The sequence below is a fragment of the Podarcis gaigeae genome, assembly GCF_964106915.1.
Source record: "Podarcis gaigeae genome assembly, chromosome: 18".
Classification (NCBI taxonomy): Eukaryota; Metazoa; Chordata; class Lepidosauria; order Squamata; family Lacertidae; genus Podarcis; species Podarcis gaigeae.
In genome coordinates this window covers 10,292,189-10,314,068 of record NC_139696.1, presented here as the reverse complement: position 1 = coordinate 10,314,068, position 21,880 = coordinate 10,292,189, and the positions used below count along the sequence as shown (strand labels likewise).

At 49.2% G+C, this 21,880-nt stretch overlaps 1 protein-coding gene across 2 annotated transcripts in view; it reads right to left on the bottom strand.

Annotated features, from left to right (window-relative positions):
- Nucleotides 1–13: 13 nt before the first annotated feature.
- CSNK1G2 (casein kinase 1 gamma 2) overlaps nucleotides 14–21,880 on the bottom strand; it is a 54,175-nt gene continuing 32,308 nt past the window's right edge. The window contains exons 3-13 of one of the 2 annotated variants that reach the window (XM_083720564.1): nucleotides 20,386–20,426; nucleotides 20,013–20,082; nucleotides 16,754–16,902; nucleotides 14,987–15,221; nucleotides 13,939–14,024; nucleotides 13,620–13,704; nucleotides 11,610–11,758; nucleotides 10,371–10,454; nucleotides 7,419–7,526; nucleotides 3,319–3,425; nucleotides 14–2,993 (exon numbers count right to left, since the gene is read on the bottom strand). In XM_083720564.1, the coding sequence (XP_083576690.1) occupies nucleotides 2,939–2,993; nucleotides 3,319–3,425; nucleotides 7,419–7,526; nucleotides 10,371–10,454; nucleotides 11,610–11,758; nucleotides 13,620–13,704; nucleotides 13,939–14,024; nucleotides 14,987–15,221; nucleotides 16,754–16,902; nucleotides 20,013–20,082; nucleotides 20,386–20,426 (1,169 nt within the window). In that variant the 3' untranslated portion in view covers nucleotides 14–2,938. The remainder of the gene's footprint in view (nucleotides 2,994–3,318; nucleotides 3,426–7,418; nucleotides 7,527–10,370; nucleotides 10,455–11,609; nucleotides 11,759–13,619; nucleotides 13,705–13,938; nucleotides 14,025–14,986; nucleotides 15,222–16,753; nucleotides 16,903–20,012; nucleotides 20,083–20,385; nucleotides 20,427–21,880) is intronic. The other variant, XM_083720565.1, reaches the window with a different exon arrangement.

Here is a 21,880-nt window from a genome sequence, read left to right as displayed (position 1 = left end):
CTCACATGCACTCTTTTTACATAAACATTTTAATTTTAATTTCTCTTTTACACCCTTCCTGGGACTGGAACTACATTACCCCCCCCCCCCAGCATATCATTTAAGGCTGAATTTTTTAATTCCCTCCTCTTTGCACTGTTTGGGGAACAAGCTCAAACATTGCACGTATCTAAGGAACCCTATTTTTAGTGAAAGTCGCCAGAATCGAGGATTATAATTTTTTTCTGCCCTTTACCTTAACGCCTCCTCCCATCTTTCCATTCTAATGCCCCCTTCCCCCCAAAAAACCCCCACACACCCCTCTTTTGAGGCACTTATAAAACTAAGACCAGGTAGAGCAAGACAGTAATCTGAATTATTTTTTTTTAGTTCTTTCTCCTCCCCACACCTTGCCTCTTCTCCAAGTAGCCGTAAAAGAAATCAGCCATAAAAGAAAAAAGGGGGCGCCCCCCCCAAAAACCCCCATCTTTAAAAGCACACACAACTGAAAACTTAATTTCGGCTTTTTGCAAGGGGTCCGATGTAGAGAGAGGCATGGAGAGTGGGCCTTGCATTCTGGCACTAACTCCCACCAACGCAACTTGGGGTCGGCCGGGGGGGGGAGGTCCTGCTGTCCAGGAACGAGGAGGACTAGAAACTTGGATCCCACTGTTAACCAATTTGACTCTAGCACAATCAAGTGAACAACACGAGGGCAAGCATACACAGCTTTGGTGGGTATTTTTTTTCCGTGGGGGGGGACAGGTAGTGGGAATCGAAGCAACGGGGGGGGGGGGAGTCTTACTAGTGAGGAGGTGCGGCAGTTTTAAGACACGTAGAATTTGGGCGACGTGGGTGCCATTTAGTGCAAGAGACCAAGGACCCCCTCCAAAAAAAAACCTTCCCTGCCCGTCTAATCACAGCCCACCCCCCATAGCCAACCATAGCCTGACATTAACAAGTGTCGTGATTACAACATTTGTAAGTGGGGGGGACAACAACAGGCTTTTTATTTTAAAGGAAACAGAACATGCTATGTACTCTGGAATAGGTGCCAGGGGAGGCAGTGCCCTCCCCTTCTTCTCTGTATAAAAATATATTTGTCTATAAAGAAGCAAGGCTTCTCAGTCCTTGTTTGGAAGCAACGGACCCCCCCCCCCAAAGTGTGCCCGGAACCTTTGCAGGACCTAGAAGGGTGTCGGGGGGTCCGGCTGGCCAGAAGAGAGGGGGGCACAAACACGCCTTCGTCAAAGTGTGGTCCTAACCGGGCGCATCCCTGGTGGGATTTAAAGATGGCCAAGAAACCCAGAAGGAAAGGGGGGGGCGCTCCCTACTGCCCCAAAAGAACCCCCGAGGAAGAAATCTGCTTCTACCCATTTCCTGGCTCCCTGCAGCAAAATGCACAAGATTTAAAACTGCAGCGGAGAGCCGGACTTCTCAAGACAACATCCCGTAGCTGAGCAATTTAGCAGAAACTGGAATTCGTCACTGTGAGTGTCTGATCTGTATTTTTTTTTTGGGGGGGGGACACAAAAACAACAGGGTGGATTGTCCTCACATGAATTTCCTTTTCACTCCCTCCCTCGGAGCTTTCGCCACGGATCTGTTCCAGTTGCATGTTTTAGGGGGCTAGGCTTCACCCCTGCAGATCAGATTTCGGTTTTTGGCTTTGGCCACCCCAAACCCTCTCCATTCTGAACTCCCCCCACCCCCCCAAAAAAAATTCTCATAGCAACAGAAGTCGTTTGGGGGGTTCATCTTGGCCGGCAGCTGTTCCTGAGATCCAAGGCCCCCCCTCCACCCCCAGCGAGTCAGTGGGTCTATTTTTTAATTAAAGGAGAATCTAGCTTCCTGCAAAACGAACCCCAAAGAATTCTCTAAAGCCCGGTTAATTCCAAGACACAGGTCTCCTTGTATTGCTACCCAAAAAAAGTGCATTGAGAAATGAAGAGTCGGAAGTGTAAACGAGCCGCTTTCCTCCCCAGGCGCGAAACCCCACTTTGCCCCTCCCCCCAGCTGTGCTCCAGACGGAGAGGTCACCCCAGGGACTTCCCTCTGTCTCCCCCCAAAAGGACCTTGGCCACAACTAAATCGGCAGGGGTTGCGGGGAGAAACTGAAGAGAGTTGGGAGGGGGGGCACAAATCTAAAACAAGATACTTTATGAAATAAAAAAATATATATGATGCAAAAAACGTTTGCATCGCTACAAAAACAGAGGGAAGGAGGGGGAGAAAGAAAATAAGGAGACTGTCCCACAAACGCAACGACTAAGATGCAATTTTTAAATTAAGTTAAAGAGACAAAGAAACAGCAAAAGTGGAGGGGGGGGAGAGGAGGGAGGGGGAGGGAATATTAGCTGCAGCTGACATTCCCAGCATCGTCCCAGCAAATCTTCTGCAAAGAACTGATTCCCGGGGTTCTTTTTTTGCTTCCAAAAAAATAATTCCGTGAAACCAAGGTGAGGAAGGGGGGGAGAGAAGAGCCCAGACAAGTGTGGGGTTTTTTTCCCCTTGGAGGGGGGGCAGCTGCATAAATAGTTAATGCTTTTTTCTCTTTGCAAAACCAAGGAGGGCGCGGGCACTTCCAAAGAAAGTTCAGCGACGTGCTTCTTCTTCCTCCTCCTGCCGGTTCCGCTTCCCTCTGTTGCTGTGTCTCTTGGAGGAAGGGAAAAGAAAATACAAGAAATATATATATATATTCAGGCTGAGAGTGGGGGAGAGGCTTCCCCTCCTCTCCCCGGGTGAGCCTGCGAGTGGAGTCAAAGGCGGCTTGTACGCCACACGGACCCCTTGCGACTCTGGAGCAGGCGGAGGGGATCAGGCCCGTCCTCTCCCATCCGACCAAAGGATCAAGATCCATTATCCACAGACAGGAAGTGAAAAGGAAGAGGGGCGGAGGGTGAAAACGTAGTCCCAGGGGACGCCGGCCTCGGCCAAAGCGGGGAAGGGGAGCACATCATCACTTGTGGCGCTGGATGCTTTTCCTCTTCCGCCTCTTGAAGAAACAGCAGCACCTGAGAATCGAGGAGAGGAGGGCGTTAGGAGCCTTGCAGGCGGATCAGGCCCAAGCGGGGCACCTCGGACGGGGCCTGAGCACAAGAGCAAAACTCTCCTCCTGCCGCTTCCAGAAAGAGCCCCCCAAGGAGGCAAAAGCACTTGCGGAATCAGAGAACGGCAGAATTCGAAGGGTCTCTCCCCCCACCAGGGCCATCTAGTCCAACCTGCTATTCAGAGGGTCTTGGGGGCTGGATTTGGGCGCCGGATCTGAGTTTCCTCTCCCAGGCCAAGCGAGACTCTGGTCCCCCCCCCCCCCCGCGCAAGAAGACTTGGTTTACTCACTTAGTGTCATCAGCCACCTCGACCTCGGCGGGGGCGGTGATGGGGGCGTTTGAGTGGCCGGCAGTGGGGTCATCTGTGTTCAGCTCCCCGTTGGTCGAACTCATGACCTGAGGAGGAAGGAAGAGGAGGCAGGTGAGATGGGGGGGAAAGTGCTTGCACCCCTCTGCCTCTGGGGTTTTGCACAGAAATGCAGAGGTCAGGGTGCACTGGCCCCAAGACAGAACTCCCCCAGACGCAGTGCATTGAGCCTGGCATTTGGAGCCAAATCCCTTCCAGTGAAAAGCAGCAATAATAATAATAATAATAATAATAATAATAATATTATTTATACCCCGCCCATCTGGCTGGGTTTCTCCAGCCACTTTGGGCGGCCTACAATGGAATATTAAAATACAATAACCTATTAAAAATTTAAAGCTTCCCTAAACAGGGCTGCCTTCAGATGTCTTCTAAAAGTCTGGTAGTTGTTTTTCTCTTTGACATCTGGTGGGAGGGCGTTCCACAGGGCGGGCGCCACTACCAAGAAGGCCCTCTGCCTGGTTCCCTGTAACTTGGCTTCTCGCAATGAGGGAACCGCCAGAAGGCCCTCGGCGCTGGACCTCAGTGTTCGGGTTGAACGATGGGGGTAGAGACGCTCCTTCAGGTATACTGGGCCGAGGCAGTTTAGGGCTTCAAAGGTCAGCACCAACACTTTGAATTGTGCTCGGAAACCTACTGGAAGCCAATGTAGGTCTTTCAAGACTGGTGTTATGTGGTCTCAGCGGCCGCCCCCAGTCACCAGTCTAGCTGCCACATTCTGGATTAGTTGTAGTTTCCGTATCACCTTCAAAGGTAGACCCACGTGGAGCGCATTGCAGTAGTCCAAGCGGGAGATAACCAGAGCATGCACCACTCTGGCCAGACAGTCTGCGGGCAGAGAGGGTCTCAGCCTGCGTACCAGATGGAGCTGGTAAACAGCTGACCTGGACACAGAATTGACCTGCGCCTCCATGGACAGCTGTGAGTCCAAAATGACTCCCAGGCTGCGCACCTGGTCCTTCAGGGACACAGTTACCCCATTCAGGACCAGGAAGTCCTCCACATCTGCCCGCCTCCTGTCCCCCCAAAACAGCACTTCTGTCTTGTCAGGATTCAAAGCAAATAATTCAAGGGCAGATACTGAGCCCTTTTTGGTTTGGAGATGAACAGCGACCTGATTTGGGTAGAATCGTGGGGTGCAGAGTCAAAAAGTCCAAAGACATTTTCCACCAAAGGAATCGCACAAGGTTTCGAAACCGCTTGCACTGCAAGCCACAGGGTTTGGCTACTCCCTGCAAACCGTGGATCGGGGGAAGAAATCGGGAGTCGCTTTGATGCCTGGTGCGAGGAGAGCAATCTTGCTGCCCTAGAATCTATAGTTTCTGATTGCTGGGGGGGGGGGGCAGGAGAGTGGCCGCTCTGCACAGACCCTGGTTCGTGTTGAGCCAGGCTGGGCAGATTCGAGGGTAAACCGTACGTGGAACGAATCTGCCCCTGCGGCTTGATGGAGGTGGAAACAGTCTCTCACGTCTTGTTACACTGCCGTTTCTACGGGGATATACGCTCAGTATTTATCACTCCTGTTATACAAAAATCTCCAAATGGGTCCGAAACTTCAATGTCTAAAACTCCTGGTTGAGGGACAAGGATCTAGAGGGTGGGCAAATTCTGTGCGACTGCCATAAAACTTACGGAACAAGCTGTGCTACAAAAATGATTAAGGTTTTAAATGACAAGTGATCAAGATTTAATATATATTTTTAACTGCCGCTATATCTGTACTGTCTCTGTTATACCCAACTGCAATTCAATGTGTTCCTGTTGTGTTTTATGATTTTCCTGATATTGTAAGTGAGCCGGAACTGGTCTGTGACCGTAATAATAAAATTCAACTCAGTTGAGCCAGCCTGCGCTGGGCAAAATGCGCAAGCAGCTCAGATCTGAACCTGAGGGAGGAGAGGGTACATTACTGTAAAAGGCCGGCTCATTTTCAAATAATTGTTCTTAGTACCACACAGGGGTTCGTCAAAGAACATACTCAATCACAGGACAGCTGCAACCAACCAGGTTTATAGTCCACTTTTTAGAGAGAACTGTGGGTGGTTCAAATCTCTCTCAAGGCTGGGCGTTTAACCAGCAACACCACCTTGCTATTGGCGTTATCCAGAAAACATTTTTGTGGCTCTCGCTAAACTGCATCACATGGTTCTGGCTTTTAAGAACGTCGGAAGATGAACTGAAAACCAAACGGAACCCCAAGTTTTCATTCTTAACATTGGAAATTCTGAATTTCATGTGCAAACCTGTAAGGATTAAGAAACCACTGTCAGAAACCAAGTTTAGCTCTTTCTGGGTGTTCACGGTGTTTCCTGTGGCCATCCTATCACCGGGTGCCCCCCCCCCAAAAAATATCCCATTACATGCCACAACTTCTCTAGCCCCTCGTCTGAGAACAGCTTCCTTCAGTCTCTAAAATTCCTTTGCAGAAACAAACAATTAATGTCCCAAAACATTGCAATGGGAAAAGCTTGTACAATTTTAGTTTGCAGTTTACAGAATTCCACAGCTCTCGCCTCTTACATAAAAAGGTTGTGCCGACAGTGGGATTCTGCAGGGGACCAGGATATTATTATTGTGGCTGTTAAATATTATTATTATTATTAACACTGTTATTGTTAATACTATTATCAAATAATGTCATGTATTATTATTATTATTGTTGTTGTTGTTGTTATTGTTGTTGTTGTTAATAGTGTGATAAGAAAATGAAATCTTTTTCGTATGCATTCGGTAATAAACAGCAAAAGCTGGAAGGATATCTCGCTGAACTCATGAAACCACAATCCTGAAAGAAAATCAACCCTGTTGATAGTGAAATGTTATCCCTCATTCTGGGTTTGCTGATAGAAAATAGTGGCTTTTTTCTGAATCATGCCTCTCGGAACCAGTTGCTGTCACAACAGGAAACCCACCTTCAAAAAACCCTTCTGTGGATTTGCAATGACAGAGAGAGAATCCCTGAATTCTTGGGGGTGGGGGTGTGTGTAAATATATACCGTATTTTTCACTCTACAAGATGCACCTGACCACAAGACACACCTGGTTTTTGGAGGAGGAAAACAAGAAAAAAAATATTCTGAATCTCCGAAGCCAGAACAGCAAGAGGGATCGCTGCGCAGAGAAAGCAGCGATCCCTCTTGCTGTTCTGGCTTCTGGGATAGCTGCACAGCCTGCATTCACTCCATAAGACGTGCACACATTTCCCCTTACTTTTTAGGAGGGAAAAAGTGAGTCTTATAGAGCAAAAAATACGGTATATATAATTTTATTCTGTTTCTAAACAGTTTTGTGAAGTTTTTTTTTTTAATTATCAAATGGTATGTAGGTTTTATGAAATAAGTAAAACAGACAAGAGAGTAACCAAGGTTTTCTTTAAAAATAAAAAATACCCACACCCACCCACCCCATCTTCACCAAAGAAGTTTGCCGTGGGAGGGGCGGGGAGGAGAACAGACGCCGGGCAGCATCCAACCTTAAGTGCTACTCAAGAGTAGACACACTGGAGTCAACAGGCACAAGTCCTAGTAATTTCTGCGGGTGTACTCCAAGTAGGATTTATCGGTGTAATGAAACCTCCCCGGTAGGCTTGCAATATTTCCACTAGAGCTCCGGAAACATTTCGCACTAGCCCCCTTCCCAGAAAAATGGGGGCGCCACATCATGCGTGGACACAGGCAGAGACAGGGGCGAACACATAGGCGGACCCGATTCACCATCAAAGGAAGAGCTGTGCACTCCTTTTCACACTGGGGGTGGGGGGCACATGCGAGAGAAAGCAGCAGGGCCTAAAGAGAGGGTGGCAGCCCACGCCAATTCCTACTCCAGAGTAGACCCACTGCCATGGATGAACTGGTGAAAGCCGAATCCCAAGACCAGAGCCATTGAAGTGAATGGGGCCAAGTCAGTTGCATCTGGGACGGTGCCAATGTTTGCAGGTGCCAATGGGGCTTGGACAGTGGTTTGCAGGTCATGCCCACCCCCTGCCAGCCCCACACCCTACCCCATACGCCCCTCTAATGTACCTGCACGGACCCCCCAAGCCTGCTGGCCGCAAGGTGGGTTCCTAGGGCTTCCTCGGCAGGTTGCTGCCCAGCCTGAGGGTCCCACACCTCCGTCCCCTCGGGGGACTGCTAGCGACGGGGGGGGGGGAGGAGACAAAGGGGGGGTGACAAAGGCGAGAGAGGGGTCAGAAAAAGATGGGGGGTTGTGGGGAGAGGGGACAAAGGGGGGAGAGGGAAAGAGAGAAAGGAAGAAAAAACCAAACGAAAAAGCATGCAAAACGAAAGAATATAAAACAGGCCTGGACGCAAATTCCCCCAGAAGAGGGGCAGGGGGCGTGGGGGGCACTGGGTGCAGCTGAACTACGACTCCCAACCTCCACCGCCCACTGGGCTCAAGGGCACCTGGGGGTCTTCCACCCTCCTCCATCCCTGAATTGAAAAGAGAAGTCCCCCACTTTCTCGGAAAGGTAGGCACCTCTGGAGGGATAATGGTTCTGCCCCCTGCTGCCCCAAACTGCCCCTTCTTGCCTTGCGGGGGGGGGGTGTTCCCAGCCTGGCTGGCCTCCAGCTCCCAGCGTCCCTAATGGCTGCCGGTTGTTGGCACCCCGACACCTGCAACGCCACAGGTATCCCAACCCTGAGAGTGACCGGCGCCGTCCGGAAGGGAAAAGGGACGGCGATCGGAGCCCCCGTGATCGAACCCTGTTGGATTCACAGCCGCTGCCGTTTCACTAAGCGCACGCAGGGCAGGCGTGCCTCCAAATCCAGGGTTTACCAAATGTGGGTCTCTGGCTGGTTTTTTTGGGGGGAACTACAAATCCCAGAATGCTTTGCTAGCAGGGTCAGGGATGATGGGAATCGTAGTCCCAGAACAGCCGGAGACCCAAGTTTGGGAAACTCTTGACAAATGGCATGGCCTTCGAGAGATGCTAGGGATAGGTGTACACACACACACACACACACACACACACACACACACCAGTTCACACTCAAAACACACATTGTGAATTCCTGCTTTTCAGGGGGTTGGGCTAGATGACCCCTCGGTGTCCCTTCGAACTCTACGATTCTATGATTCAATGAAATGGCACAAAGATGCCCAAAGGACTTTGGATTTAGAGCACCATTTCCCAAACTTGGCCCTCCAGTTGTTTTTGGACTACATTTCCCATCATCCCTGACCACTGGTCCTGTTAGCTAGGGATGATGAACGTGTTGAGAATTCCGTTCCACCTTAAGGAACAGACGTGGGATTGTTACATGTCACATGTCTGTTTACATTCCAGCACAGCTTGCTGGGAACTTCCGTTGGGTGTATAGCGTTTGCTTTTCTCTCCGAGACGACATGAGAGAGAGAGACGACGTTTTTCTTCGTCCTGCTTTATGATTAGTAAATCTGTAGTTGTAGTATGCTTCCCCAAGCCTCACACCTATCCTGTGTGCGCAGTTCGGTCTGCTGATAGTGTCCCTTGGCTTTGAAGCCCGGGTTGCTGATTTACGTCGGAGGAGAAGTGATGGTCTTTGCCCCGGGCCGCCGGAAGGAGACGGCCCAGCCTCCCGGCCCTCTGCATGCCGCCTAGCTAGGGATGTTGGGAGTTGTAGTCCAAAAACAGCTGGAAACCTAAGTTTGGGAAACCTTGTTCTAGACCAGGCATGGCCAAACTTGGCCCTCCAGCTGTTTTTTGTTTTTTTTACTACAATTCCCATCATCCCTGACTACTGCTCCTGTTAGCTAGGGATGATGGGAGTTGTAGTCCCAAAACAGCTAAAGGGCCAAGTTTGGCCATGCCTGATCTAGACAGACCCACGGGCTGACTCAGAATAAGGCTATGTCCCTAGCAAATCGACTCAGGGGTCAGAACACTTGCTTGGCATGCAGAAGGTTGCAGGTTCAAAACCCCGGCATCCCAGGTTAAGTCTGTCCCTGTCCTGAAGCCCCAAAACTTTGCTAGAAGGCAGCTCCGCACCTCCCCGTTAAATCAGCCCATCGTTCAACACCATGAGGTCTAGAATCTGCCTTTGTTTTTATGGCAGGAGCCACCAGCTCACAAGCTTGGCGTGCAGAAGGACGTGGGATCAATCCTTTGCATACCCGTTAAAAGCAAGCCATTAATTCCGGTTGTTGAAAGGGAAACAGCCCTCTCTACCTGCAGAGCTGCTACCAGTCAGTGTAGGCAGAACTAAGATCTATGGACCAACGCTTTTCCACCACACCCAGGCAACCATCACGCTCCCTCCTATTCAGGAAGGACTTTTCCTCGGACACCGAGGCACCTCCGTCTCTTCCCACCAGGTGGCGCCAGGCCTCTGCTGCCGCCTCCACAAGGAGCCGGCCCTCATTGTTCACCCAAGCCTCATGCAGGCCAAACTTGGCAGCCTGACCCCTCTGTGATCCCCATTCACTCTAATGGGGGATCTAAAAGGTAAAGGTAAAGGTAAAGGTACCCCTGCCCGTACGGGCCAGTCTTGACAGACTCTGGGGTTGTGCGCCCATCTCACTTAAGAGGCCAGGGGCCAGCGCTGTCCGGAGACACTTCCGGGTCACGTGGCCAGCGTGACAAAGCTGCATCTGGCGAGCCAGAGCCGCACACGGAAACGCCGTTTACCTTCCCGCTGGTAAGCGGTCCCTATTTATCTACTTGCACCTGGCGGTGCTTTCGAACTGCTAGGTTGGCAGGCGCTGGGACCGAGCAGCGGGAGCGCACCCCGCCGCAGGGATTCGAACCGCCGACCTTTCGATCGGCAAGTCCTAGGCGCTGAGGCTTTAACCCACAGTGCCACCTGCGTCCCAATGGGGGATCTAAGAGGAGACTAAATGTTCTGTTTTGGCAGAAGTGGAGGAACTTTGCAGGCTCGCCCATAACTCACTCAGGCTCTGGCTGGCCTCCTCTCCCACCCCATCGCCAGCCCTCTAACTGCCCCACACCCCAATATGGACCCCTGGGGCATGGGGGGGGGGAGAACCCCACTTACCTGCTGTTTCATGTACTGTTGAGTTTTTTCCCTGTTTGGAGCCTGGACTTGTAAGTCACTCTGAATTGTGCCAATAGGAGTCGGCTGCAAAGAGGGGAAGAAAAGGAGATGGGAGCGTGAGATCGGGAACGTCGACGGTACCGCGCTCCTTTGTAAATCGCAGGCTTGGAAGGGACCCCGAGGGTCATCCAGCCCAACCCCTTGCGATGCAGAAATCCTTTGCCTGAGATTCGAACCCAGGACCCCAAGATTAAGAGTCTGGCTGTCTAATTGATCCAAAATGTTTTCTTCTGTATCAGAGTGGGGTGGGGGGTATTCCCAGCTGTACTTGGGAGAAATCAGGGGTTGCTGCCTTCTGCAATCCAAGCAACTGATCTGTCACAGAGCCCCTCCCAAATGGGTAGAGAAGTTTGGGGAAAAGGTGAATAAAGGGGGAGAGGATAGAAATTTGAGAGAGGTGTTAAGAACTGATGGACTCTCTTTTCCTTGGACATCTTGAAGCAAAGGTTCATTTGGAATTCGATAATTGCTATATTTCGGGGGGTTGGGCTAGATGATCCTTGTGGGTCCCTTCCAACTCAACAATGATCTAAAAAGAGAGAAATTTCTTTTCCCTCTCTTCACCCGCCCGCTTGAGATTTCTAAGAAATCAAACAACCTGAGCAGCTTCAAATCACCACCGTTTCAAAAGGTTCCAACACATATAGGAAAACTCCTGCTCTCTGATCTCAGGAACCACCGTGCAAAATATGGGGGACATAATTGCCGTTTTGAAAGGTCCGCTAAGGGAGCCTTGATTCAACATGGCGTCCACCTGTGTCCAGCAAAATTTGGCGGCGATATATCCAGAGGTCTTCAAATGCAGAATGAACAACCAACTTTACAAAATTAATAATAATAATAATAATAATAATAATAATAATAATAACAACAACAACAACCAATAATAAAAACAAAAAATAATAAAAACAAGTTGACTAACAACCAATAATAAAAACAAGTTGAATGAATACAACTTAAAAACAAGATTAAATACAACATTAAAACATTAAAATGCAGCCTCATCACAGGAGAAAGGGAAAAAATATAGCTGATTTTAAAAAATCCCACTGTGGTTTTTAAGGGTCAAGATCTGCATCTGCCTGCATTTGCTCCGGCCCTCAAAAGCGCTGCCTATGAGAAAATGCGGCCCCTCAGTTCTCCAACCCAAAGCCAGCCGCTCCCCCCCCCCAAACTTACTAAAGGCTTCCCTGCCCAGTCGTATTCGTAGTCAAAAACGTAGCCGTTCCGGTCAAAGAGGTCCGTGAAGAGTTTCCTCAAGTAGTCGTAGTCCGGCTTCTCAAAGAAGTCCAGGCGGCGGACGTAGCGGAGGTACGTGGCCATCTCCTCTGCGGAAGGGGAGGAAGGCGGAAGAGGCAGCGGTTGCCCAATGGTCAGAGCACAGGCAATCTCACCAAGGGAAGCTAATCCAAAGAGTTAAACTGGATCAGCAGGGCAAACTTAGGGTTCCCAAACCTGGTTCTCCAGCCGCTTTGGTGCTACGATTCACATCATTCCTGACCTGCAAGCTAGTTCAAAAACAGCTGGAGACCCAAGTTTGGGGGGATCCTGTTGCAGAGAGAGGGGAAGAGGGAGGTCTGTGTGCTAGGTAAAGGGACCCCTGACCATTAGGTCCAGTCGTGTCGAACTCTGGGGTTGCGGCGCTCATCTCGCTTTACTGGCCGAGGGAGCCGGCGTACAGCTTCCGGGTCATGTGGCCAGCAGGACTAAGCCGCTTCTGGCGAACCAGAGCAGCGCACGGAAACGCCGTTTACCTTCCCGCCAGAGCGGTACCTATTTATCTACTTACACTGGTGTGCTTTCGAACTGCTAGGTTGGCAGGAGCAGGGACCGAGCAACTGGAGCTCACTCCATCGCAGGGATTCGAACCGCTGACCTTCTGATCAGCAAGTCCTAGGCTCTGTGGTTTAACCCACAGCACCACCCGGGTCTGTGTGCTGGGTGGCACTTAAATCAGACTTTTGCCAACGGGATATTCCAAGCAGACTTTTACGGGGTTGCTGGGTGGCCTCTCCCCCCCCCCCCAGGGATATTCAGAGGGCCCCTGCCAACATCCCTTGCCGTCAGTGATGCAGGGGCTCCTGAGAGCTTGGCATCTGGCAACACACCTGTAGGGCATCATGGCATTTTGTGGCCACCTGGATGCACTTGAGGCAGCCTTACAGAGGAACCCAAAAGGCAACACCTAACATGCCACCCTGAAGAAGCAGGGATTTAATAATAATAATGATGATGATGATGATGATGATGATGATAATATTTATACTCCGCCCTCCCCAGCCAAGGCCGGACTCAGGGTGGCTAACAACCAATAATAAAAACAAGTTGAATGAATGCAACTTAAAAACAAAATTAAAATACAACATTAAAACATTAAAATGCAGCCTCATCACAGGAGGAGAAAGGAAAAAGAAAGAGGGGAAAGGGATCAAGTTGATTCCAAGCCAAAGGCCAGGCGGAACAACTCTGTCTTACAGGCCCTGCGGAAAGAAATCAGATCCTGCAGGGCCCTGGTCTCATGAGACAGAGCGTTCCACTAGGCCGGGGCCAGTGCTGAAAAGGCCCTGGCTCTGGTTGAGGCTAATCTAACTTCCTTAGGGCCTGGGACCTCTAGGGTGTTGCTATTTATGGACCTTGAGGCTCTCCATGGGGCATACCAGGAGAGGCGGTCCCGTAGGTACGAGGGTCCTAGGCCGTGAAGGGCTTTAAAGGTCAAAAGCAGCACCTTAAATCTGACCCTATACTCCACCGGGAGCCAGTGCAGCTTGAAAAGCACTGGGTGAATATGCTCCCATGGCAGGGACCCTGTGAGGAGCCTCGCTGCAGCATTCTGCACCCGCTGGAGTTTCTGGGTCAGCTTCAAGGGCAGCCCCGCGTAGAGCGAATTACAGTAGTCAAGCCTGGAGATGACCGTCGCGTGGATCACTGTGGCCAGGGCGGGGCGGGAAAGGGAAGGGACCAACTGCTTGATTGTGGTAGAGTGTTCCTGAACATGGAGGTTCTATTCAGAGGCCGTTTTTTTTTGGCACTCCTGCCTCCCCCCACTCCCTCCACAACGTTACTCTAAGAAAGGTTGCAGAATCGTAGGGCTGTAGACTCTGAAAGGGGGATACCCACACACCCAGGGGGTCATCCAGTCTGGAATCGCACCCAAGGGAGCGGTCATTCCTCCCTCCGCCCCGTCCTTACCAGGGAAGTTTTCGCACAGCACTTCGACGGGCGTGGCTCTTTTGGTATCGCCAATCTTCTGGTATCGCTCCTTCAGCGTGTCCGCCTGAAATGAGAATTTGGGGTGGAGAATGAGAATTTGGCGAATGCTTGCTGGAGATGTGGAGGAAATCACGGTGACATGATCCACATGTGGTGGACGTGTGAAAAGATTAAGATTTTTTTTTGGGGGGGGGAATATACGACGAATTAAAGAAGATGATTGGGATAACCTTGGGCCAGCCCAAGAGGCTCAGTGGCGGTTGAGAAAAAGCTTTTCCATTTCCACAGCGAAACTCACCTTCAGGCCCTGCCAGGGCAGACTCCCCCGGAGAAAGTACATGAACATATGACCTAACGCCTCCAGGTCGTCCCTGCGACTTTGTTCTGTGCAAGAGACAACAGCGGACATTTTCAGTCGTGGCTTTGTCATCATTTCAGCAACTTTTTTTTTTTTCTTTTTAAAACCCAAAGAACAAAAGAAGATTGGGGGATGAAATTGATGGACTATGCAGAATTAGATAAATTAACAGGAAGGATTCAAAATCTGCGGAAGACTGGTATAAATTTACGGATTATTTGGAAAGTAATTGTGATGATCAGATTACGCTTGTCGGTTTGCGAGAAGTTTTGCAAGGTGGGCTATTTGAAAAACTGCAAGGAAAAAAGGTAATGAGGGGGACTGTTAGTGAAGATAATTAAAGGCAATAGGAATTTAAGAAATGCAGAATAAGTGATAAGAACGGAGGACCATCAGAGGAGCTGATGGAAGTCCAAAAAGATTGTATAAGAAGTGAAGTTTTGCTGTATGAATGATAATTAATATGTAAAAATTAATAAAAAATATTTTTAAAAATTAAATAAAACCCAAAGAACAACACGGAATACAAGTGGTACCTTGGGTTAAGAACTTAATTCGTTCCGGAGGTCCGTTCTTAACCTGAAACTGTTCTTAACCTGAAGCACCACTTTAGCTAATGGGGCCTCCCACTGCCGCCGCGCAATTTCTGTTCTCATCCTGAAGCAAAGTACTTAACCTGAAGCACTATTTCTGGGTGAGTAGAGTCTGTAACCTGAAGTGTCTATAACCTGAGGTACCACTGTATCTTTACACTGGTTGCCTGGGCTTCCCTCCACACACACCCCTTTTAAAATAACAGTTTCTGTGTCCAGCACAGATGCAGCGATTCAGAGATGGCTGCACCATTCATAGAGTTATGCTCTCTTCTCTTCAACATTTTCTCTCTCTCTCTCTTTCTCTGCCACACATACCCAACCTGCTTTTCCTTGCCCCCCCCTCCCCACAGCCTCCCCCTCCCCATTCCAAGGGGCTGCCTCCCCCTGCTCACCTTTCCCCAGGTGCGTGTTGATGCTCATGTACCGCGCAGTGCCGGTCAGGCTCTTGTGCTCTCGGTACGGGATGTGCTTTTTGGTCTCGGGGTCGATGAACTCTTTGGCCAGGCCGAAGTCAATGATGTGGATGACGTGTTGGCGCTTGCTCCCGGGCCGCCCCACCAGGAAGTTCTCCGGCTTGACGTCTCTGTAGATCAGGCTTTTGGTGTGGACGTACTCCATGCGGGTGATCTGCCGAAGGAAAAACCGCCAGAGCCTCTGTGCCATGCGCAAAGGAGCACTTGAGGGTCTGTGTCCAGGAAAACTGGGGCTTCTTGTAGGTTTATGAGTTTTCCCCCAGTTATATTTTATTAAATGTTCAAAAGTTTCACATATGCACAAAAGTTTTTCTTTTCTTTTTGTCGACCTCCCCTCCAGTTTTCCTTGGTGTACTTTAGGGGTCAACAACCTTTTTCAGCCATGGGCCAGTCCATCGTCCCTCAGACCATGTGGTGGGCTGGACTATATATATTTTTTGGGGGGGTGAACGAAATCCTATGCCCCACAAATAACCCAGAGATGTATTTTAAATGAACGGACACATTCTACTCATGTAAAAACATGCTGATTCCTGGACTGTCCGCGGGCCGGACTGAGAAGGCTATTGGGCCGGATCCGGCTCCTGGGCCTTAGTTTGCCTACCCCTGGTGTACTTCTTTTCTCCCATCTTCTAACTGCCATATCATAAAAACAATTCAATAACCTCCAATTTCTTTTGTGGCTTATATCTCATGTGAGAAAAAGAATTCCATTCATCCACCTGTATGCATTTTCATGAGGAGGGGAATCTGTTGTTTTTTAGACTGGGCAGCACCCCAGGGGTTGCATGTCTGCAATGGCTCCCCGTTTGCAGAATCCTCTGCATGAGAGCCAAAGAGCGGCAATAGGAAAACGGGGCCTTATCTGCAGTGGCTCCCGTTTGAGGAATGCTCTCCCTGGGGAGACTCACCTGGCACCTTCATTAGACACCTAAAGTGGATTTTTCAAAGGCTGAACTCAGCTTTTTGTTTTCTTTATCTTTTTAGGTAAGTTCATGAAGATAACAAAGGGTAAGTTCAGTGTTGTTCACAATACAGTGATACCTCGGGTTACGGACGCTTCAGGGTACAGAAGCTTTAGGTTACAGACTCCGCTAACCCAGAAATATTACCTCGGGTTAAGAACTTTGCTTTGGGATGAGAACAGAAATTGTGCTCCAGCAGCGAGAGGCCCCTTTAGCTAAAGTGGTGCTTCAGGTTAAGAACAGTTTCAGGTTAAGAACAGACCTCCAGAACGAATTAAGTACTTAACCCGAGGTACCACTGTACTGTGAGGTTGTGAGGTTGTAGATGGATGCAAAACGCCCTGTCTACAACTTCATTAACATCCATCTACAACCTCACTAGCATCTCTCAGTATTGTGAACAACATCGAACTTACCCTTTGTTGGTATCTTCAGGAACTTACCTAAAAAGATAAAGAAAACAAAACACTGAGTTAAGCCTTTGAAAAATCCACTGAAACCAGACACGGTAAGTTCATCTTAAGTCTCTGTGGCTTTACACAAGGTTTTGTACTTTTCTCAGAAGATTGATAAAGAATGTATAATTATTTCGGTAATTATTGTATGTCTATTTGTCGCCAACGTGTTGCATGAGTTATGCTACTTCCTCTACACAGTTGGCAAGGGCGTTGGGGGGTGTTGCACAGGTCATTCCAAAAAAGGGGGAGTGTTGTCTGCTCACCAGCTGGATGGCGATCATAAGGACCGTCTTGAGGGTGAAGGTCCGGTCGCAGAGGTCAAAGAGGTCCTCCAGGCTGGGCCCCAACAGCTCCAAGACCATCGCGTTGTACTTCCCGCAGGGCCCAAAGTAATAGACCTGAGGTATCCCTTCTGTGGAGAAGAGGGGGGGCAGTTCAGAGGACAGCTCTAGAGCTTCTCAAACGAATACTGCAAAGTGGAGTCAGGGACAATTTTGGTTCAGTGCAAGATCAGTTGACTTTCCAGCATGCTCCTTGTGGCTGGTTTTTTGAGCAATCACTATGATGCACGCTTCCTCGTGAGCAGCTTTTGAGATTCACATTTTGCACCTGGCTATCGGCCACCTTGCTGACAAAGGTCCGTTAAGTTAAAGGTATGGTTTTCCCAGTCGTAATGTATGGAAGTGAGAACTGGACCATAAAGAAGGCTGATCGCCGAAGAATGGATGCTTTTGAATTATGTTGCTGGAGGAGACTCTTGAGAGTCCCATGGACTGCAAGAAGATCCAACCTCTCCATTCTGAAGGAAATCAGCCCTGAGTGCTCACTGGAAGGACAGATCGTGAAGCTGAGACTCCAGTACTTTGGCCACCTCATGAGAAGAGAAGACTCCCTGGAAAAGACCCTGATGTTGGGAAAGATGGAGGGCACAAGGGAAGGGGACGATGGAGGACGAGATGGTGGGACAGTGTTCTCGAAGCCACAAACATGAGTTTGACTACGTGCTCTGGTCCAGGGGGTCACGAAGAGTCGGACACAACTAAACGACTAAACAACAACAACAATTGGCCACCAAGTGAAGATGCCGGGGCGCCAGGATGGGGATCATTGGATCTGGACTGTTTTTACACACTAAGGTTCCATCTTGTAGAATTCTCTCCAATATATTTTATTTGCACGATCGGAATGAATTTCAGGAACCAAAATGCTTTCTCTGTGCAGCCTGAGCAGGATCAGTGAACGACGTTATAGTGAATTGTTCTCGCTTGTCTTCGCTTCCCCCCCTGCCCTGCTCAGAGTTGGGAAGGATATTCCTATGTTATGAACGGTCTGAGTCACCATTACGAAAAAGAGGTCGGAATAGGACAATAGATAGGCGGACTGTCTTTGGATCAAGTGACTTTTCTTCTTTTAAGTTCTCAAAGTTCTTAACCTGGCTCAAGGTTGTCCTCTGAACTAGCCAGATGTTGAACTGAGAATCCATCACAGTCAGTTCATCATTTGGAAAATAAGACTTTAGAGCCGCCTTGCCCAAAAAGGGCAACGAGACATTCAGCTTTGGCGACTGTAACCCTGGTTCAAGGAGACGTTGGCACCTAGCTTGTTATATATCTGAGTTTATAACGCTGCCGAGATTCAGCCCCCAAGACCATAATGTAAAAAGAATGGGCTTTTAAGTCCAATTTTAAAAGTTAAATAGTAATCTCACTAACAATTGAGTCCCGTTATCTCAGTGTGTTCCCCAAGTGCTGTTGTGAAAAGGTTAAGGGCTATCAACACACAGTTTCATTTTTATTGACTTCTTTTATTTGTATTGACTTCTTTCATTTTTACTTACATCTTCTGCCTAACAGAATTCCTCCAACGCTGGCTGTAACGAAACCTGAACAGTTTCGTAAGGGGCATTAAAATTATCGACAGAAAGAGAGTTAAAAGTAGGCTTTGAGCTTTAAGAGATCCTTAAAATTAGCAGCAGAATTAACGAGAGATTGAAACATGTCAACGTCTGACATGGGTCTGGGATGACTTGCCTAAGTAAATGTATTTTCAGGAGGCACTGAATTCAGGGAACGTCCCTGCCTGGCGTCGACGAGAAAGAGAAGAGCAGAAGAGACTGTCAATATTTATTAACGCTTAATAATATGCTTAATGGAAGGTAGGCCAGCATGACTGTCGCCCGTCCTGCAGACAGGGAAGGCGAAGGCTGAGAAAAAGAGCAAAAGAGCAGCACAGCTTATATCGAAAAATCAACACTGGGGGGCGGGGGCGGGCAGGGAAGTAGCTCCATCGTCTTTTAGTTTCCGTCTTCTCCAGGGGCACCCTGAAAACACCCGCCTCAAATCTTTGCAGCTGTTCCGGAGGCTGTGTTGCAAAACATCCCTTCCAAGCCACTCGTTGCACCATCATAAGGACTAGCACCCATTTTGGGGAATTAAGGTCATAACAAGGGATACGGGTGGCGCTTTGGGTTAAACCACAGAGCCTAGGACTTGCCAATCAGAAGGCTGGTGGTTTGAATCCCCGCGACGGGGTGAGCTCCCGTTGTTCAGTCCCAGCTCCTGCCAACGTAGCAGTTCAAAAGCACATCAAAGTGCAAGTAGATAACTAGGTACCGCTCCAGCGGGAAGGTAAACGGCATTTCCGTGCGCTGGTCTGGTTCGCCAGAAGCGGCTTAATCATGCTGGCCACATGACCCGGAAGCTGTACGCCGGCTCCCTTGGCCAATAAAGCGAGATGAGCGCCGCAACCCCAGAGTCAGTCACGACTGGACCTAATCTTCAGGGGTCCCTTTACCTTTATAATAAATGTTCATAAATGTACCAAGCAAACACGTACATAAATATATAAACCACATGTCTGAAGCAGCACAGGAGAACAGCCCTGAAACCGTTTTGACTCCCAGACTGACCAAATGACTTCTCTGCAAGGTCAAGGAAAATGGAAAAGCCTCCCCATTGTCTTTTCCTTCACAAATCCTGCCTTAAGGGTATGTCTGTGTGTGAATAGGGTGTGAGCCTGTGACCTGGCTCAGGAACTAAGTATTTATCATTGCAAAAGACTGGCCAGGCTCCCCAGGGTATCCAATCAAGTGAGCATTAACAGGTAACCTGCCAGACAGGAGGTAAACAACGCACTCAGATTTCTGTTGTAGACCGCCCTTTCTGTGATGTAGGTATGATGTTTTAGGGGGGTGGTCTTGGGCTCCAGGGCGGGCAATTTAAAACGTCTATATAAGGGCAGCCACACCTTGGTTCGGGGTCCTCCTCCTTCTCCTGCGTGTGAAGGGGGCACCCTGTTGCAAGAGTTCAATAAAGATCAGGCTTACTAGCTGCTTTGCTTCTCAATATTCTCTGGTTGGCCTCTGTTCTTTTCTCCGACCGATGGAGAACCTGCAAAGGACTCTATAAGGGCTCTTGTGTCCCCCATAAGGGAACCAGGGCAGATTTTCGTTTATTACAGTTTCTTCCGAAGCCCCTCTGGGGCGTGTGTACTGCACACAAGACCGGCCAGCCCACTACCCACCTGCATTTCCCAGCTGTTTGTAGAACCTGTATTCCAGGTGGAGCTGAGGAGCTCTGGACTTGATGGGTTCCTGGAGAGAGGGAGAGAGGAAGAGAGAATGGAGAGCTGCAAAAATCCCTTTATTTTCCGGTGCAAATGGGGCAACATCAGAGTCTGCCTGCTCAATCAAGCCAGTGGATCATTTAGTTCAGCTTACTGTTCTCACAGTGGCCAACCAGATAATTAATAATAATAATAATAATAATAATAATAATAATAATATTTTGAAAAACAACATCCCTACCTAAAGATGAGGATGGGGAGAAAGAAGAGACAGACCAGTTTAAAAACAGACAAACCCAGAGAATCAACATATTATCAGAAGATCACTTACCAACTTGATCGCTACATATTCGTTCGTATAGAGGTTCTTCCCTATAAGAAAGGTTTTTTTAAAAAGAAAGAAAGAAAAGTATTTAGTCAAAAAAAGAGACAATTACACACACACACACGCAAATCCTAATTTAGGATCTCCACACTAGAAAATTCCATGACAGTTAATCCCAGAGTTTGAGCCCCACATTGGGTAAAAAAATCCCTGCATTGCAGAGGGTTGGACTAGATGACTCTGGGGGCCCCTCTTCCGACTCCATTATTCTTTGTGAGAGACCTATGTCTGCAAAAGATGGTATAAGCCCACTTACGAATGCTTTTTTAAAAAGGGGATTTACAATTTAAGTATCACTGTCTGTTGTGATTACAGTGGTACCTCAGGTTAAGTACTTAATTCGTTCTGGAGGTCCATTCTTAACCTGAAACTGATCTTAACCTGAAGCACCACTTTAACTAATGAGGCCTCATGCTGCTGCCGCGCCGCCAGAGCACCATTTCTGTTCTCATCCTGAAGCAAAGTTCTTAACCCAAGGTAATATTTCTGGGTTAGCGGAGTCTGTAACCTGAAGCGTGTGTGTCAGGGACGCAGCGGGAGCGCAGGGAGGGGAGGAGATGGAGAGCGAGGGGGAGCAATCCGAGGGCAGCGTAGGAGAAGATGACAGTGGCCCGAGAGATTCCATGAGCCTCTCCAGCGAATCGGAAGATTCACAGAAGGGGGCGCTGATGGCCAGGGCAAGGGGGGTCCCAGGGGGGACGCACCAGAAGCAAGGGGCCAGCAGGGACTCCCAGAGCAGCAGTTGGAAATCAGGACCAGCTTCCCCACCAGAGCGCAGTGGGGGGGAGGAGTCCCAGGTATCAGGGCCAGCGTATTCACCACCAGCGAGAGGAGATGAGTCAGGGTTGACCACGCCTCCATCGGAGAGCGAGGGAACGGTCGAGAGGAAGGTTACCGGCTGGGTGCGCGCGCCAAGTTCAAATGTACAGGTGAGCGGCACAGCAGGTAGCCCGGATAGGGAACCAGGTCCTAAAGCCCGCCGGAAGGAGGGGCAAGACTCAGGGGGGTCAGCGTCAGAAGAGTCCAGAAAGGATGAAACCCCAGCGGGCAGGAGGGCCCAGAGGAGGAAAGAGCTAAGGAAGAGGTGGAGCAAGGCTAGAGTCTTAAACTGGTGTGGAAGGGGAGGAGATTCAGACGGAGCTTCGCCGGTCTAGACTTTAAGACGTAGAGCTGCACGCTCCGGCTTTGAAATGGAAACTGAACTTCAATAAAGACTTTTGTAAATAACTACAGCCGGGCGTTGGTCCTTTGTGAGCTGGGACCTAGGGGCGGCTCTGACAGTATGTAACCTGAAGCGTATGTAACCTGAGGTACCACTGTACTTAATAGGCAATTGAAGCTTTTAGGGAAGCTTTTAATGTTTAATGGATTATTGTATTTTAATATTCTGTTGGAAGCCGCCCAGAGTGGCTGGGGAAACCCAGCCAGATGGGTGGGATAT